Source organism: Sinocyclocheilus rhinocerous, unplaced genomic scaffold (assembly GCF_001515625.1).
Source record: "Sinocyclocheilus rhinocerous isolate Xijiao unplaced genomic scaffold, SAMN03320098_v1.1 scaffold1912, whole genome shotgun sequence".
NCBI lineage: Eukaryota > Metazoa > Chordata > Actinopteri > Cypriniformes > Cyprinidae > Sinocyclocheilus > Sinocyclocheilus rhinocerous.
Window position 1 is genome coordinate 463,753 of NW_015634463.1, and position 18,045 is coordinate 481,797.

At 35.6% G+C, this 18,045-nt stretch overlaps 1 protein-coding gene across 2 annotated transcripts in view; it reads right to left on the reverse strand.

Annotated features, from left to right (window-relative positions):
- Positions 1 to 293: 293 nt before the first annotated feature.
- Positions 294 to 18,045, reverse strand: part of LOC107745594 (integrator complex subunit 1-like) — a 21,054-nt gene continuing 3,302 nt past the window's right edge. Inside the window, exons 8-23 of one of the 2 annotated variants that reach the window (XM_016559496.1) lie at positions 15,853 to 16,033; positions 13,554 to 13,677; positions 12,701 to 12,828; positions 12,524 to 12,611; positions 11,689 to 11,936; positions 8,053 to 8,182; positions 7,815 to 7,948; positions 5,378 to 5,570; positions 5,038 to 5,159; positions 4,800 to 4,909; positions 4,593 to 4,709; positions 3,152 to 3,222; positions 2,969 to 3,060; positions 2,772 to 2,881; positions 1,403 to 1,535; positions 294 to 997 (exon numbers count right to left, since the gene is read on the reverse strand). In XM_016559496.1, coding sequence (XP_016414982.1) covers positions 1,420 to 1,535; positions 2,772 to 2,881; positions 2,969 to 3,060; positions 3,152 to 3,222; positions 4,593 to 4,709; positions 4,800 to 4,909; positions 5,038 to 5,159; positions 5,378 to 5,570; positions 7,815 to 7,948; positions 8,053 to 8,182; positions 11,689 to 11,936; positions 12,524 to 12,611; positions 12,701 to 12,828; positions 13,554 to 13,677; positions 15,853 to 16,033 — 1,964 coding nt within the window. In that variant the 3' untranslated portion in view covers positions 294 to 997; positions 1,403 to 1,419. Of the gene's footprint in view, positions 998 to 1,194; positions 1,536 to 2,771; positions 2,882 to 2,968; positions 3,061 to 3,151; positions 3,223 to 4,592; positions 4,710 to 4,799; positions 4,910 to 5,037; positions 5,160 to 5,377; positions 5,571 to 7,814; positions 7,949 to 8,052; positions 8,183 to 11,688; positions 11,937 to 12,523; positions 12,612 to 12,700; positions 12,829 to 13,553; positions 13,678 to 15,852; positions 16,034 to 18,045 lie in introns of those variants that run through there. The other variant, XM_016559495.1, reaches the window with a different exon arrangement.

Sequence of the window (18,045 nt, forward strand, 5' to 3'; positions counted from 1 at the left end):
AATTTATACTTTTATTCAACAAGAACAAATTACATTGATCAAAAGTGGTTACAAAAGATTTGAAATACATGCTGTTGATTACATTTACAAAATTATATTTTAAAATATAATAAAATAGAAAATTTTAAATTGTAATAATTTTTCACAATATTACCATTTTTAATATTTTTTAAATTAAATAAATGCAGCCTCTGTGAGCATAAGACACTTCTTCCAAATTAAAAAAAAAAAAATCTCATTGAGCCCAAATGTTTGAACAGTAGTGTACATTACAAATACCATTATTTTTCATAACTAATTCTTGGCCAATTGATACGAATCATTCAATCTGAATTCATAGTCTATTCTTATCATGACATTGAGTATTTTCCATTAATGATACCTTTTCACTATTTTACTGATTTTCACTTGTGCTATAACAGCAAATGTTTATATGTGTTTCCCTTAATAACAACAATAATCATCCTGTACGTGCTAAACTCACGAGTCAATAATTTAGCAGTAAATGTACATACTTCCCTGCACCCTAATAATGGAACATGCCTGGCATTGAGTTCAAAACACAGAAGAGATGAAGATTCACAAATTCCACTTATGACATGTTAAAAGCAGAGCACAGAGCATGAAACGGAACACAGGAAGAAGCTCCTTTCATCAGGTGGACTTGGACTTGTCAGTCCTCCAGCCGCCAGTGCGGGCATGTCCATCGATCGCCCTCTACGAAACACAGATAACCCGCTTCCTCAGACCCCAGTGTAACCAGACACCCGCACACTCACTCTCAGCCCTCATGCACTCTTCACACAGGGATCTTTGGTGTGTGTGATTGAACAATTACCAGCACGGTTAATTTAGCCGAGGCTGAGAGCAGCGTTCATTGGCACGCTGTTCTCCCTTCTCGTCTCCACACAGATGAAATCTGTGACATTAGACGACAACAACTTGCACTTTCATGGCAAATAGACTTCCATCACAGCATTCACAGCATAGTTGAGATCTGTTAGGGATAAAATGTGAAGAAAGGGGGGTCGAAAAGCTCATGCTCACTCATTTGCAATCATGCAAAGGAAAACGATCACAGCCTTCCCCTATCCTCCTATGGAAAGCGTTATTTTACAAACAATGCCACTCTTCAAGTGTTAAAAAAGTAAAACAAAACTAAAAAACAAGTTTAGGAGCATTTCTACAACTCATTGTTTTATTATTCAAAGCAGTAGACAAAAAGACTTATGACAGGCTTCACTCCAAGCAGACAAGAATCACTGGAAACATAAAATGCTTTTCAATATTTGAAGAATAACGTCTAGAAATGTAATTGTTAAATGCTGCATCTGAATACAGCTCTGAACAGGATCAACAGAGCATGACACTTCTGATTTAAAGAGAAACTCTGTGTACCAACATGTTTGAAACGGATGTCTATGTCGTTGCCTCCATGCGCAAGACCTTCATGGATTCTGCTATCATGGAGCTGGTGTCAATCTGACCGTAGATGCCCACTAAAAACGCCTTATGGAGGAGAATATCGGCATGTTCTGGGGAAAAACAAAAACGAGATAATTCCTTATAAATTAAATAAATAAAAACTAAATCTTAAAAATTGACAATCTGTTGCATGATGTCCATTACCACAGAAAAAAAAACACACACATGTGTTTAACCCTTAAATGCATGAATGTTTCGCCAATCATTATTACATATTCGGGTATTTAGCGACCCGGACCTATATATACAGCACGGATGGATCTCTAACTGCTGCAATAGCAAAAACACTCTCTTGATATTTTAAGAACAATTACAGAAGAATAAAATAAAGCATATTTCGTTACCTTTTGAAACTTAAAAGGGTTCAATTTGAGCAGATGATTTTACCATCGCTGACATCGTCAGAGCGCACTTCCACAGTACATTCAGCATCTGCCTCATATTCACGATCTCAACCATATTCTCAAAACTATCGTTTTCAATGACTTCATATTCAATATTTTGATCACTGGCAGCTTATTCACCACATCCAGCATCAAATGACAGTGACATTTATATTTCATTGCGTTTAGTAGTTGCTCTGCAGTAAAGCCATTCAAAACCAGTTCAATTTTTGTTTGTTTGTTTGTTTTATGCCTGCGGTAATTATGAGTGAAACGTCACGTCATTATTGTGTATCAAACAGTGCCACCTTGAGGAAAAAAGATGCATTGCACACATTGAGTCATCAGATATGTAAATATAATTGTGCAGGAAAAAATACTTACACATTTACATACCTCGGGTCTCTAGCGACCCTATACACTTTTTACAAAAAATGTATCAGAAAACTGGCATTCATTTATATTTTACTATTTTATTTCTTGTTATATTGTTTATAATTAATAGATTGAGGAATACTAAGAAAGTGGATGTCTAACTTAAAAAAATGAAGGAGGGAGAGGGTAGAGAATGATGTCCCGGGTCGATAAAGACCCGAGGTATGCATTTAAGGGTTAAATCATACATACTTTGTTTTCAGAAAAATGAAAATAATCACATTAACGAAAATACAAGCTGCATATTTGTGCTTAAAAGCCTTCAAAATGCCTCTGAGAATTCCAGAATTTCCTCTTCCTACTGAGGGATGAGTCAAAATTATGTTGTGGTAATCAACAGCATTTGACAGATGCTGTCAGATTAGCTTAAAATGTTTAACAAATGAAAAAAAATATTTATACAACAACAGCAAGCAAAAAACAATTACCATGGTTTCTTATAATAAGGTTATCATCAGTTTGTATTACCTTGACAGAGCAGCACATATTCAGGCAAGTTTCTCAAGGCCGTCTGCACTACATCAAAGTTCCCGCTGCCCAGACAGTACATGAATGTTGGCAGGAATTCAGCAGCCATACTAGAGTTAGCAAAGATAATGGTGAGTGTATTTCTACATGACATTTCTATTTAATACACACTACATACTTGCCTGCAGGCACCTCACCTGGGGATGTTCTGGATGCACCGCAGGGCCAGACTGAACGCCATGTTGCGGCACACTTCTTCAGGGGAACTCATCAACCTCTGCAGATCATTCTGATAATACATGACAAGCTGGTTGTACTTGTTAAATCTCGCTAATTTTTGTTTATTGTGCAATTTTGTGTGCATTGTGCAATGTACTTACAACAAAATACTGAATTATTTCTGGATTTCTTTTGGATTTCTCATCCACTTCAGTCAACCCCTCAAACACATCTAGAACAAAAAAGACAAAAGTAAAACATCACAATATATAAAAAAGGTAATACCTCATTTTACAGTGTACTTGTTACATGTACTTACTGTAGTAATTACAGTAAATTATGTAGTATTATACGCAACTTACAATAAACCAAACTCGAATCCTAACCCTATAGAATGCACATGTTGTTATTTAATATTAGTGTTAATTTCGTTAACGAAAACTATGACGAAAAATGTTCAGCAACGAGGTTTTTTAGATGATAATAAGGTCATTAAACGATAACTGAGACTAAATTAACATGCAATATCATTGACGAAAAAAGACTTTACCAAAACCTTTTTTATTTTTGTTGAAAAAAGTGGGAGCCAAAACATTTCAGACTGCTGTACTTTTGTTTCTTTTAATATTTAATGTATATATAATAAATAATAATGATGTGTTGTTTTAATTCTTTTTGGTTTTTATTAAATATTGTAATGCATTTGTTTTCTTTCTGAACGCTTGTTACTTTTTTTGTTTTATTTTAAAGTAATTTTAGTCTGGAGCACTGCCAGTATATTGTAGAAAGTTTCTTCTTCTTGAAGTTAAGCTATCTTGGAATGCACTAATCTATCAGAAGTTCTATAACATAACTATAACATTAATTGTTATAGTTATAATAAATAATAAAAATAATAATAATAGCATGTAATGCTAATGTTATTTATAAAGTTAATTATAGTAACTAATAAAAAAAGAATACATATTTTAATAATGCATATAATTGAATACATAGAAATATTAAAATATTTAATATTTTATTTCCAATCCTATTTGTATGTTACATTTATGTTTTATGTTTATACTACATTATATACAATACAAATTGATGTAATAATAACAATACTACTACTAATAATAATAAAATAATGTGCTAAAACTATAATAACAAAAGTAATATATTTATATTTATGTTTAACAATACATATAACTGAATAAATTATTAAATATGTAATATAATATATTATATTACATTTTTAATTTTACAATTTTATTTGTATAATTAATTTATATTTTATAATAAATATTGATAATAATAAGAACAAGAAGTTATTGCATAACTTGCACTATTCAAATGCCTACAATTTAGTCCACCACACCTCTCCCTTGTCTTTATTACTGCTTCCTTTTTTAATGTCATTTAGACAAAAATGTCTTTCAGCTTCCAACATTAGTGTAGTACTGTCAGCTTAATTTTATCAAAATTTTAATTTAATTTAATCTATGCCTTCTAATCTAAGAATTCTTCAGAAAATATGAACAATAAGTATGATTTAATGTGGGTCTATTTCAAGAAGAGTATATTAGGAAGTGCTCTGAAAACAGTATTCATTTATCGCACCCTCAATTGCTTCTCCTTTGGAGATCTTCTTCAGGCATTTAGTCATGTCAGCCGCAGTCAGCGGCATGGAGGCTGCGATGTTGACCAGAGGGAGGGAGCCAGAGGACGAATCCTCAGCTGAAATACAAAGAGTGAGAGACAGGCTCTGGTGACGATCATCTCACATGTAGCTCTGTCTCTTGTGATGTGAGGTGTTGGAGCCCCTACCGTCTCTGTCCTCAGCAGCGCTCTCAGAGGAACCAGACTTCACAGGCAGAGTCAGTCCAGCGAGCAAAGACTTGAGCTGCACCAGGTCCGGATTCTCAGTGGATAGTCCCCTGAGATTGAGAGAAAACACAGGGAAACGTTTTACATGAAAAGAAATAACTTACAAAAAGAAAGTAAATGTAGCACTGAGGGTATTTGATAATGCAGGAATGATTGATGCAAGCAAAAAGGCTCTTACTGTAGCACATCTGAATGTTTCTGAAGGAAAGGCACAGCAGATGCTGCATCATGGGTTATGTACTTTTGGATGAACTGTACAAATTTGTTTATGATGGGCATACGGGATGATCTCTTGAAGTTCTGCAAAAATATTACATTACATGTTCCCACCAGCTCTTTACAATTGGCTTGTACGGTTTCATTATAACAAACAAATATTGATTTAGCAGATAAGCAACTGTGAGAGGTCTGTCGTGCTAAGAACATTATCATGAGAAAAAATTATTAATGTTACTATGCACTAAACCTTGCGTTAAAAAAATGCGAGCAGTGTACATTACTAGAGGAGGTCTTTCTACCTGCAGTACTTTGATGAAGGACAGCAGACAGTCCTGCAGTGCCCTCTGGTGGTCAGAGTGGAAAACCAGTGGCTGCAGCAGCTCTAGGACAACCAGAACATCGCTGAAGAAGGTCAGATGGTTCTGCTGCCTGATCTCCTGCAGGTTCAGATGGATGCGACCGTGCAGGAGCGCAGTGATCATGGGCAGGTGTCTGAAATACACAAGCAGCACTATTCATTCAGCACATATACTCTCAGACGACATGAAATTTAAATGGGCCCTATTTACTTGCGTAATAAATGACATAATGGCATAATTATGAAAAAAAAAATATTCCATCAATATTTGTATTATTATATTATTTAATATAATAATTCTTAACGTATTTAATGCACCCCGCCCCGGCCCAAACCTGCCATGACATTTCAGATGCAGCTTCAGTGTAATAAAATCCTATTTTGAATCAAAATATTTATTTCTAAAGCTACATTTTTTTTGTAAGGTCTATTCAATGTGTTTCTCATCACAATAATGGCATTAAATTATCCTTTGGGGGGTAATTTTTCATCCCCAAACTGATGTGCAATTAATTTGTGATTAATTTGATTGAATAACCTGCACATCATGTAATTAGAGTAAAGATTTTAATCGCTTGACAACCCTAGTAATAATTATTAATATTATTTTATTACAGTTAGAATATTAAATTTTTTCCAAATTGTATTCTTTAAAATGTAATAACTTTCTCCATTTCAAAAATGTAAAATAACATTAATCAATAATATGATACTTGTCATGTACCAATGAAACGTCAGTGTATTAAAAAATAAATAAATAAATAAAGCAATATTATTTCACACTAAATATTCATTAAATTAAATGCAGAAATGGACAGGTTTTAAGTTAATATTTCAATAATTTAACATATTTGATAATGCAGGAATGATTGATGCAAGCAAAAAGGCTCTTACTGTAGCACATCTGAATGTTTCTGAAGGAAAGGCACAGCAGATGCTGCATCATGGGTTATGTACTTTTGGATGAACTGTACAAATTTGTTTATGATGGGCATACGGGATGATCTCTTGAAGTTCTGCAAAAATATTACATTACATGTTCCCACCAGCTCTTTACAATTGGCTTGTACGGTTTCATTATAACAAACAAATATTGATTTAGCAGATAAGCAACTGTGAGAGGTCTGTCGTGCTAAGAACATTATCATGAGAAAAAATTATGAATGTTACTATGTACTAAACCTTGCGTTAAAAAAATGCGAGCAGTGTACATTACTAGAGGAGGTCTTTCTACCTGCAGTACTTTGATGAAGGACAGCAGACAGTCCTGCAGTGCCCTCTGGTGGTCAGAGTGGAAAACCAGTGGCTGCAGCAGCTCTAGGACAACCAGAACATCGCTGAAGAAGGTCAGATGGTTCTGCTGCCTGATCTCCTGCAGGTTCAGATGGATGCGACCGTGCAGGAGCGCAGTGATCATGGGCAAGTGTCTGAAATACACAAGCAGCACTATTCATTCAGCACATATACTCTCAGACGACATGAAATTTAAATGGGCCCTATTTACTTGCGTAATAAATGACATAATGGCATAATTATGAAAAAAAAAATATTCCATCAATATTTGTATTATTATATTATTTAATATAATAATTCTTAACGTATTTAATGCACCCCGCCCCGGCCCAAACCTGCCATGACATTTCAGATGCAGCTTCAGTGTAATAAAATCCTATTTTGAATCAAAATATTTATTTCTAAAGCTACATTTTTTTTGTAAGGTCTATTCAATGTGTTTCTCATCACAATAATGGCATTAAATTATCCTTTGGGGGGTAATTTTTCATCCCCAAACTGATGTGCAATTAATTTGTGATTAATTTGATTGAATAACCTGCACATCATGTAATTAGAGTAAAGATTTTAATCGCTTGACAACCCTAGTAATAATTATTAATATTATTTTATTACAGTTAGAATATTAAATTTTTTCCAAATTGTATTCTTTAAAATGTAATAACTTTCTCCATTTCAAAAATGTAAAATAACATTAATCAATAATATGATACTTGTCATGTACCAATGAAACGTCAGTGTATTAAAAAATAAATAAATAAATAAAGCAATATTATTTCACACTAAATATTCATTAAATTAAATGCAGAAATGGACAGGTTTTAAGTTAATATTTCAATAATTTAACACATTTGCATATTCATGGTTCTCTGAGGTTGGGATCTTTTTTATGTTTAATTTTGATTGTTTTTATAACTATTTATTGTCATTTTATATTTTTATGATTTAATTAATTATCTTTTTTAGCAACTCATGAAACACTTGCAGTTCCCTCATATATATATATATATTTTTTTTCTTTCTTTCTTTTTTTTCTTCTTCTTCTTCTTCATTTAAACTGAATGGAAAATGCTTGTGTTGTAAACCTGAGTAGAAGCACAGGGTGAGATACGGCCAGTTTCCTGCAGGCCAGACTGGCATCAGACGCACGGTTCTCAGCTGATTTGGAGTCTCCTGTGTCAGCTAGCAGAGTGATGAGACGATGCACGAGAACATCCAGCTGAACGTGCACATAAACACAGAGACAATAAGCAGAGTATTAATCTTTCAGGTGCCGTTAACAGGAAGCTCATGGCCTGACGTGTCATAAAGTGCAGCGGTTACCTTGCAGGTGCTGCCGTCTGCCGCCCCCTCACCGCTCAGGGTGGCCTCTGGTAGGTGGATGTGTTGGATGACCTCTGGGAAGTGCAGGTAGATCTGTAGCAGCAGCGTCTGACACCTCTTACTCATTATACTGGACATACCACACGTATGAACACAATAAATAAGGACAACTTAAACAGGCAAAAAAAAAAGCACTCACACACAACAGCTGTGACTAAGTTATATTGCAGATGATTACAGGAGAGGCTGCATGAGTAATATGTCAAGTTCAACAAAGAGTACTTTACAACCATTTAAACCATGAAGACTTAACCATGTTGTCTATCATCAAGAGTTTAGGTTAAAATGTACATGAATGTGTGTGGTCCTGTGACTGGTTACTATTTCTTTTCTGTTTTTCACCATTTTGAAATCACTTTTGCCGTCACTAGTTCACTTTAAATGGTTCTGTGGTGTGACAAATTAATTTTTAAAAGTCAATTAACATGAAGACATCAAATTTGTATGCAACACTATACGATTATACTATTAAATGAAAACACTATTAAATAAACAATAAAATAATTACAATAGATATTATAATATATTACACCAATATTATTAACGTTTGAATTTGAAAATAACTTTTGAACAATATAATTTCTTAATTAAATCTGCAAAATGCTGTTTAAAATAGACTGAGAATAGCATGTCACATAGCAGGAAACTTTCCCAATAATATAATGATAAAATAATCTTTTTTATGCATACTTTTTATTTTGTATATTAATAATAATTATTACTGACCTCAAGATATTAAATAAATACGACGTATAATAAGAATTATGAATCTTATATAATTTTAACAATTATCATAATTATTTATTAAAGACATAGCAATGCTATTTATTTATTTTTTTTACTATTTACCAATGTCGTGGCAATTTTCTATTTCAATAAAGGTATGAGACAAAAGTCTTTTGAATATTTATTTTCTTGCAAGAAAAGGTGACAGTCATAGTCATGGCTGCAGAGTGCGACCCTGAATAACACTCTGACTCAGTATTTATATCCTAATCAAACCAGGATGCTTCTATCTCATCCAATCATAATGCATATTCAACATGTGTGTTTATTTAAGGTATCCAACCATGTCCCTTAGATGCGTTTCTAAGTATTTAATGCAAATTATTTTCTGAGAAGCTAGGTATAAAATAGCATTTCTCGTCTCACACTTGTCTTGCACATGCGCGCACACACACACACACACTCACACTCACACTCACACACAAAATAGATTTCCTGTTATCTCTCAGCTCATCAAAAACTCAAGCATACTGAAACAAACTGAAGTACTCAAGAGACAGTCTGAAGAACACTCTTTAGAACAGTGAAGCAAATAATACTAATAATAATATTAATATTTCAGATAGAAATAAAAAATTTCCTCCACAACCAACTATTTTATTTCGGAAATACAAAAGATGCTGTTTATTAATACTTTTAGACTGAGAATCAATAGCATGTCACAGAAAAGACAACCGAAAGTATTTCATGTCAACCATCCAGAAACCATGAAGTCATCATTGTTTTATGCATAATTATTATATTGTATTAATAACAATTTTCATTGAGAACAATATATTAAATAATTAAGAATTATATTAACAAATATTATAAATATTATTTATTTTGATCCATTTAAAGCAGAATTATAATTATTAATTAAAGAGAAAGCAAAATACGGTGTAAAATCGTTTAATTACAACTTTCTAAAAGTATCGTCAACTACCCAGAAACACTATGAAGGTTAAAAAGAGATGGTCTAACTATAAAAAAACCAGCCAGTGTCAACAACAGACTATATTACCAACAGAAGAACACACAGTCTTGTCTGCTTGTCCAATCAAGCGAAGGCCTTCTTACAGACAACTTTGTTGCTTAATTGTGGTTTATGCTTGCTAATCCGCTGTTGTGCTCACAAGCAACAGATATGGAGAGAATGCCAAACAAACACACGACCGTTTATTCCACCAAACACACGCTTTACATGCCAGCATTACCCGAGCCCATTCTCGACCATAAGACAGCTTAGCTAGACTTATAAATATCGTATTTCTGGGAGTAATTTTTTGTCTGACCTTGTCCAAAGTTTTTTTCCCCCTCATTAAGGGGGTTTAATAACCAAAGGCAAATTCATGAAAGGAAGGGGGGCTGCCACCACAAAAAGCCCCGGTCTGATCTCTCTGACAGCCCCAGTCTGAGCTGCGACTCACAACAGAAGCCAAAGGAAGAGCCGGAGCCTTAATCCTCGTGCATTCATTATACTACACTGAGCTCTCTCTCGAAGAAGAAGATCACAGCGCTCAACGACTTCAGCCGCTTCTCATTTCACACCACAAGAACTAATTACAGCTCCTCCCGCTATTGTGCCTGATGTAGAGCATTTCTGCTGTAAGCAAAGGAATGGCATGGTATCACATACATTTATCAGCCTCTTTGAGGGCCTTTAAGGAGGAAGTTCAGTGCCTTTGCTTTGTAATGGTGGTGAGTGTTTGCAACATGGTACAAACCCTGACCTCTGACACTGTTGTCCTTGCTGTTTTGGGGGGCTTTTGCTTCCACTTTTTCATAGCTAGACCAGTACAGAAACTACAATTGTACTTCCTGAAGGAAACAGCAGAGCTTTCAAGACAGCAAGAGAATACTAGTAGTTTTAGGTAAAATAAAGTTTTAGGCTTAGTTTCTGGTTATAACCGAAATGCCACCTCAGAGATTTTTGTTAAATAAAAATTTATATTTTGAATAAATGCTGTTCTTTTTCACTTTTTATCAAAGGATCCTGAAAAAAAATAAATAAATCACAGTTTCCAAAAAATATTAAGCAGCACAACTGTTTCCAACACTGATAATAAATCAGCATATTAGAATGATTTCTGAAGGATCATGTGACACTGAAGACTGGAGTAATGATGCTGAAAATTCAGCTTTGCTACCACAGGAATAAATTATATTATGAAGTATATCAAAATAGAAGACTGATATTTTAAATTGTAATAATATTTCACAATATTACTGTTTTACTGTATTTTTGATCAAATAAATGCGGCCTTGATGAGCATAAGAGACTTCTTTAAAAAAACAAACACTTACTGATCCTAAATTTTGTGTGGATGTCATATTGAAGTTAAAACTTCACACATTCATTATCAATGTTTTAGTCACATGCATAAATGCACCAACTTTCTCATGTGTTCTAATAAACTGCAATTTAAAAATTCTTAAAATATTAATAAGTTAATAAAAACTACAAACAGACAGCACACTTGAGGCTAAAATCATCAACAAATCAAAGTCTAAAGCAGTTTGAGCTGAAAATTATGGAGAAGAACAAGAGAAAGGTACTGGGATCAAGAAACAACACTGAAAAGACTTGTACCTGTATTTCCAAAATGACCACCAAGATGCACTGTGTCTACAGCATGTACACTAACCGCTAGACCATTGCTCTGACTATTAAACTGAAGTTTAATGAAAGTGACAGCTCACTACCCATCTTATGAAATAAATCCTGTGCATGGAGTTCTTTGAGAGATTTACTTAAAATGATGTGATTTTGATTTTTTTTTTGTCCTGTACAAACTCAAAAAAATTTACCTGTCTCCCCACTTCTTAACACAGCTGATGAGGTACTCGGAGACTTTCTTGACATTGTCCAGGTCTAAGTGGAGACAGCTATGCAGCAGGGGCAAGCGTGACTGGAGAAGAGAGCAGGAGACCTGGTCCAAAGCGCTCTTGGAGGTGGCTGAGTCATGGCAGCTCAGCTCTGACTCAGAAAGGATGAGGTCCACCAGGCTTATGAGCTCTTCAGAAGACAGCTTCAACACAAACTGCTCCGTACGCTTCTGCAGAGACACACAAAACCCCATCTTATCCACTTATGGCCAATATACACTTATAAAAATATACAATCTGTGGCTAAACATTGTAGTTTTAGATCTTTGGACCACTACAAATATTGCTTGGGTCTGGTTAACAACATAACTAGTTATAAAGGGGCCTATTCCATAACAAAATTACTATATTCTTAGACCAGTCAATTTAACTTGAAATGACTATTGTCTACTCTCCTGTAAGTCCTTAAAATAAACCAGACTGTTTATGCTACTGTATCTTTAAGACTTCCACATGTAAAGCAGCAGGGTTCTCACACCTTTTGACCAATTCATTTCTATAACGTTTTCCATAACATAAGTTGTTTATGCTTATTTGTAAAAACTGCATTTGCAAGAGCACCTTCTAGCCGATAAAATATTTTAAAGACAAGCATAACCAGGAAAAATTATATTCAAAACTGTGGGAAGCTTGACCCTGTTATGATAGGCTAAAATATTTGCATGTGAAATAAGAAAATACAATCCAGCCAAGATGCTGAATAAGTGTTATGTAAATGCATTACAAAATTGTGATGTTATATTAACTGTGACCAGACCTGAGGGGTTTTCTGATCTCGCCCCTGCCAAATGCGAGGAATGTGACTGCAGGCCCACAGGAAGTCTAGAGCTGAGGTTGGGTCCAGTCTGGGGATCAGAAGAAACAGAGTTACACACACTGGAGATATGAGAACAGAAAAAGGGGAATGTGTTTAATTAAGAGAGGAGCCACTAACCTCTGGTCTCTGTGCTTGTTGAGCAAAGAGCTGATGCACTGATGTAAGGTACTCCAGTTGGACTGGTGAGTGAGGAGAGCCAACAGGTACGGCCTGTAGGAAGGGGCCACACTCACACCACTTTTAGCCTGAGGCAGACAATGACAAAGTTACACTGATCTTGTATAAAAACGCAATTAAATCCAGCAACCGTTCACTGGTTCCAGAAGTATTTCTCACATTTTCGCAACATTTGTTTTGAAGCTAAAAATCTCAATATTGGGAAAAGGGACAAGAATTATATTTATGTACATATGAGTGAATGAATAAACTACTTGTGCCATGAAGCAATGAAATGATTAATGCAACATAATTAGCCTGTATTTTATGTTTAAGAAAACAAATGTAAACCATTAAAAAGGGGAATATTAATCATACGCTTCATTTTTTCTGATTCATTCTATTTGCTGTGGCACCCCTACACATTATGTATATATACTACTAAAGTCAGATGAGAGAGAGACAGGATCCCCGAGAACCAGCTCGGGGGGCGCAAACTCTGGGCTACCCAGCAGTGGGTGAACATAGGGAGTCGAGTTCAGCTGCACCGCATCGCCGAAATCAGTCAGCTTCACCATCGGCTGGGAGGGGCTCTGGTCCACCACAAGGTTTTCAGGCTGATCAGAAAATGGGAAATTAGCATCACTTTGTAATTAGGAATGTGCAAAGAAACATTTTAAACTTTTTTTTCACATTTTTCGACTATAATCAGGTTCGTCTTATATTCGGGCCAATACGGTATCAGTTAAAACCCGCAGTATCAGTTAAAACCCGCAGCCACACCCACATGATAAGTTAAGAGAAGCTATTTTACCTTGTTTTGAGCAAAAAGCAGCTTCTGCTGAAGATCCGAGCAAACAGAGGTCACCTCAGGGTCAAGCAACTCCAGCCAGTCGACCAACAGTCCTGAACAAGAACCAGGCTTCTTTAACTCAGTGCTGCCAAGTAAACACACACACACCCATCATCAACAAAAAATACACACCACTGTTCAAACATTTGGGGTCGGTAAGATTCTTTGAAATAAGCATCTTATGCTCACCAAGGCTGCATTTATTTGATCAAATTCAGTTAAACAGAAATATTATTACAATTTAAAAATAGTTTTCTATTTGAATATATTTTTGAATGCCACTTATTCCTGTGATGGCAAAGCTGAATTTTCAGCATCATTACACCAGTCTTCAGTGTCACATGATCCTTAAGAAATCATTTGAATATACTGATTTCATGCTCAAGAAACATTTCTACTTATTATCAATATTGAAAACAGCTGTGATGCTTAAAGGAACACTCCACTATTTTTGAAAATAGGCTCATTTTCCAACTCCCCTAGTTAAACAGTTGAGTTTTACCGTTTTTGAATCCATTCAGCCGATCTCCGGGTCTGGCGGTAGCACTTTTAGCTGTAGCTTAGCATAGATCATTGAATCTGATTAGACCGTTAGCATCTCGCTCAAAAATGACCAAAGAGTTTCTAGAGTTTCAAGAGTTTTCTTAGTACACGATGTAACTACAGAAGAGTCAAGTTTTAAATAGGAAAAATATAGAAACTCTTTGGTCATTTTTGAGCGAGATGCTCGAAAACGGTAAAACTCAACTGTTTAACTCTAGGGGAGTTGGAAAATAAGCCTATTTTCAAAAATAGTGGGGTGTTCCTTTAATATTTTTGTGTAAGCCATAATACTTTTTTTGGGGTTCTCTGATGAATAGAAAGTTCAAAAGAACAATGTTTATTTGATATATAATCTGTCACAGGTTAACCTGGTGACTCTATAAACTTGGACTTACAAACATACACCCATGTCACTGATACTGTGCATTGCCGGCATTATTAACATCTGTGTACACCTCAGGAAAGTTTTATGGAGTTTTTGTTTTGTTTAGTCTAAAGTTTGTTGCTGCTGTGTTTTGTTATAGTTTTCAACTCTTGATAGTTTTCCTTAAAGTTTGCTATTATTTTTCTAAAAATAACAGAATGCCAGAACACATAATAATTCATATGATAATTACCTTTATTTTTCCACATACTTGCCACAAACCTTTTTTGTAGTTAAACTTCCCGGTTCACACTCTGTTCAACCAAACCCATAATCCAGGTTAATCTGTTTTTTTTAAAGCGACAGCCACATCACTTCCTGTGGAAGATACCATTTTGGTGTGATGTCAGAGGGGGAGGGGATTTGGAAAAATTTGTTTTTGCTATTTAATTAGTTGTTAAACTCTTTCTCTGTTAATGGTTGTTGTTTTACCTATTTGGAAGGTTTTAGTGTTGTGTTGGGTGTTTATATTTTTTAATTTGATCATTACAACCTAAAACGTTTGTACATAGTTGGTAGGCTCTATAGGTGGGGCTTCAGCCTATAAATAGGCGTGATGGCTGAAAGGATTTCAGTTCTGATTGTGAACTCTAATACTGAGCAGGGTTGCAAACTTGGGCCATCTGGTTTAGCCAAAATTAGCACGTTGTTGCTGCTTTCTTTTCTTTTGTACAGTTTTTGTTTATTTTTGTTTTCTCCTGCACTGTAAATATTTTAGCACCTTCCAATAAAACACCATTTTTTGGATTCTGCATCAACTTTTTGTACAGCACGTCATTTCCTTTTTCCACTCCAACTGGTTGGCCTCCCTACATAATCTTTTTCAACATTAAAAATGTCTTTACTGTCACTTTTGCTCAATTTAATGCATCCTTGCTGAATTAAAACATTAATTTCTTATTAAATTTGCCAGACTTAACAGTTACGTGTGTACATACAGTTGTGTATATAGATAAACACAAATGTTATGAACTTGATATTTAATTAAAAATGGACAAGACTGTGACTCTGCAGTATAAGAGGTAATAGAACACATTTCTGGTTTGCTGTTGACGCAGGGGTATTTGAATCTTACTGCTGGGGTACAAAAGCCAAAAATGTTTTTCATAGAGTCACACTATGCATGATGTGCATTTAATCTGTATATTACTATGGTAACTTTGGCCGTTCGACAAGGATCAAACAAGTGCAAACCAATTTTACTGTGTGTTCCTTCCCCACCTAGAAACAGTATTACCAGCACACAGTAAGGAAATCTATGATGAGGAAGTAAGTGATTCATTGTGCTCTTACGTTTTGGAATCCACCTTTATTTTCACCCCTCGCTCCTCTGTTTCCTGAAGCAGCAGAGAGATCACCATGGCAACTGGGCCCGCTGTGTGTCCTGGGGTTCCGGTCTCCGTACCGATGGTCATAAGCAGGGACAACAGCTCCTCTAGATACGGAGACTTCACCTCCATGAGGCCCTGCAACACTAAGGCACACAAGGTTTTTGTTTTATAATGCCTTCACTCTTGTGAAACACACACAGGTCCAAAAAATGAAAAACAAACCATCGCAGCCAATACCACATTGCAAAAATAAGAACTACCACACGCTTTGCTTATGAGTAATCCTGTCTGCTAGGCCTCCAGCCCCACCACACTAGCTTTCATAAAGATGCAAGTCAACCCTTGCCGTTGGAGCCGTCGCTGGACGTAAACAAGCCCTGGAGTGGATGTGTGGCCCTGTGTGTGTGTGAGGTTGTTTTTTGTTTTGGTGAGGTTCAGAGCGGAATGTTAAAATATAAAGAGAAACACATTAAGGACAGCGGCGGTGATGCTGGCGCATGAGTCAAATGCTGCCCCTCCGGAGAGACTGACTAATGTTGGCAACCACTCCAACACCAACACACAGACCGTAACTGCCTTTGGAGAGCTGACTTACACTTCCCTCCTCGCCTGTTGGCCTTACGTTCGCCACAAACATCTCACCAGTTCAAAAATATTTTTCTAATGCATACATTGTTGTAAGAGTACACCCCACGTGGTTCCTAGACAAGCTATAATTAAAGTTAATAACATCATACACAGATAAGTGCTGTGTAATATAGGCCACACAACACATTCAAGGGGTTACATCATACTGTTGTATTTGATTTTTTCCCCCCCTGATGTCCACTTAAAATGTTAGTTAAGTTTTTCTGAGCCACAAACAGTCATGATTTAGTTGCTTATAACTATTTACCATACGCCCCCCTCTTTGATCCTTAGGCCTATTTCACACATCTTGTGTAAGCAATGTAACCTGGCAGTTGACACATAACAAGTTTTGGAACTTATGATAATTGATAAAGATGATGAATGTTGCCAAACATTGAGTGACTGCTTAAGGGACAGTGCATATTTTAAGTGCAGAGTTGCAGGTGCTACTCCACACAAGGTTGGTTGAACTCTCCCACATTTAGTCCTATTGCTAGTTTTTGAAAATTTAGGAATAATAACATCCATCTATTACACTTCCACTGAATAAAGATCTTTGACATGTAAATTCATGTTAACTTTGAAAAGAGTAATTTTTGCGACTAGGTAAACAAAAAAAAGTTGTGTGAACACTTGGTCAACATTAAGTGAAAATTCACCTTATCTATTTTCTGCATGCATGTTATTGATCTTATTGTGAAGTTCATCTTTGTTGTATTTTTACCTTTTTGTGACCTTGGCTTGTCTTGGCATCATCTCGATCTTCTAATGAAACATTAGACTTCTCTGGTGATGTATACAGAACTTCTCTGATAATTCAGTCTGCCACCCCTTTCTTACAATCAACTGCAAGCTCACATTCAGATCTGCCTCCATCCAATCAACAACTGATGGACTGAATCAAGTCCCGCTTTTTTTTTTTTTTACTTCAGATAATCCGTTTCACTCAGATGTACATCACAATATGGAAGAAAAGATTTGTTGCTACTTCTGTTTCATCTCGACTTCATTTTGAGAGTATATTTTAGGTGGTGAGCAGCAGGTGCTACACACAGCCAGAAACAGCACAAGGTTTGTTAAACTCTCTTTTAAGTCTTATCACTAGTTCTTCATATATTTAGGAATATAATCTACATCTAACTTATTTCCTCTACATTACCTCATGACTGAGAAGGCCCAGCTTAAGAACACAGAATATGCCTCTTTGATGTGTAAATATGGGCAGTCATGTGTGAAAGAGTCATTTCAGCATTGTTTCAATAAATGCTCTTTTTAGACTAGGGAGGAAGCTTTGATTTCCAAAATGTATAGTATGCTTTCAAAATAAAATGAACTCTTATTTTAAAAGATCAAGGACAGTTTGATTCCCCATGATGTTACCCTTTAAAGGGGTCCTATTATGCTTTTTCACTTTTTACATTTTAGTCATGGCGCTGCGCTTCTCGTCCGGTGCGCGACCGCCTGAAACGCTATTTTTTTCACCTCCGTGCCCAAACGTCTTTGTTTGGGCTTCCGAAAGCGGATG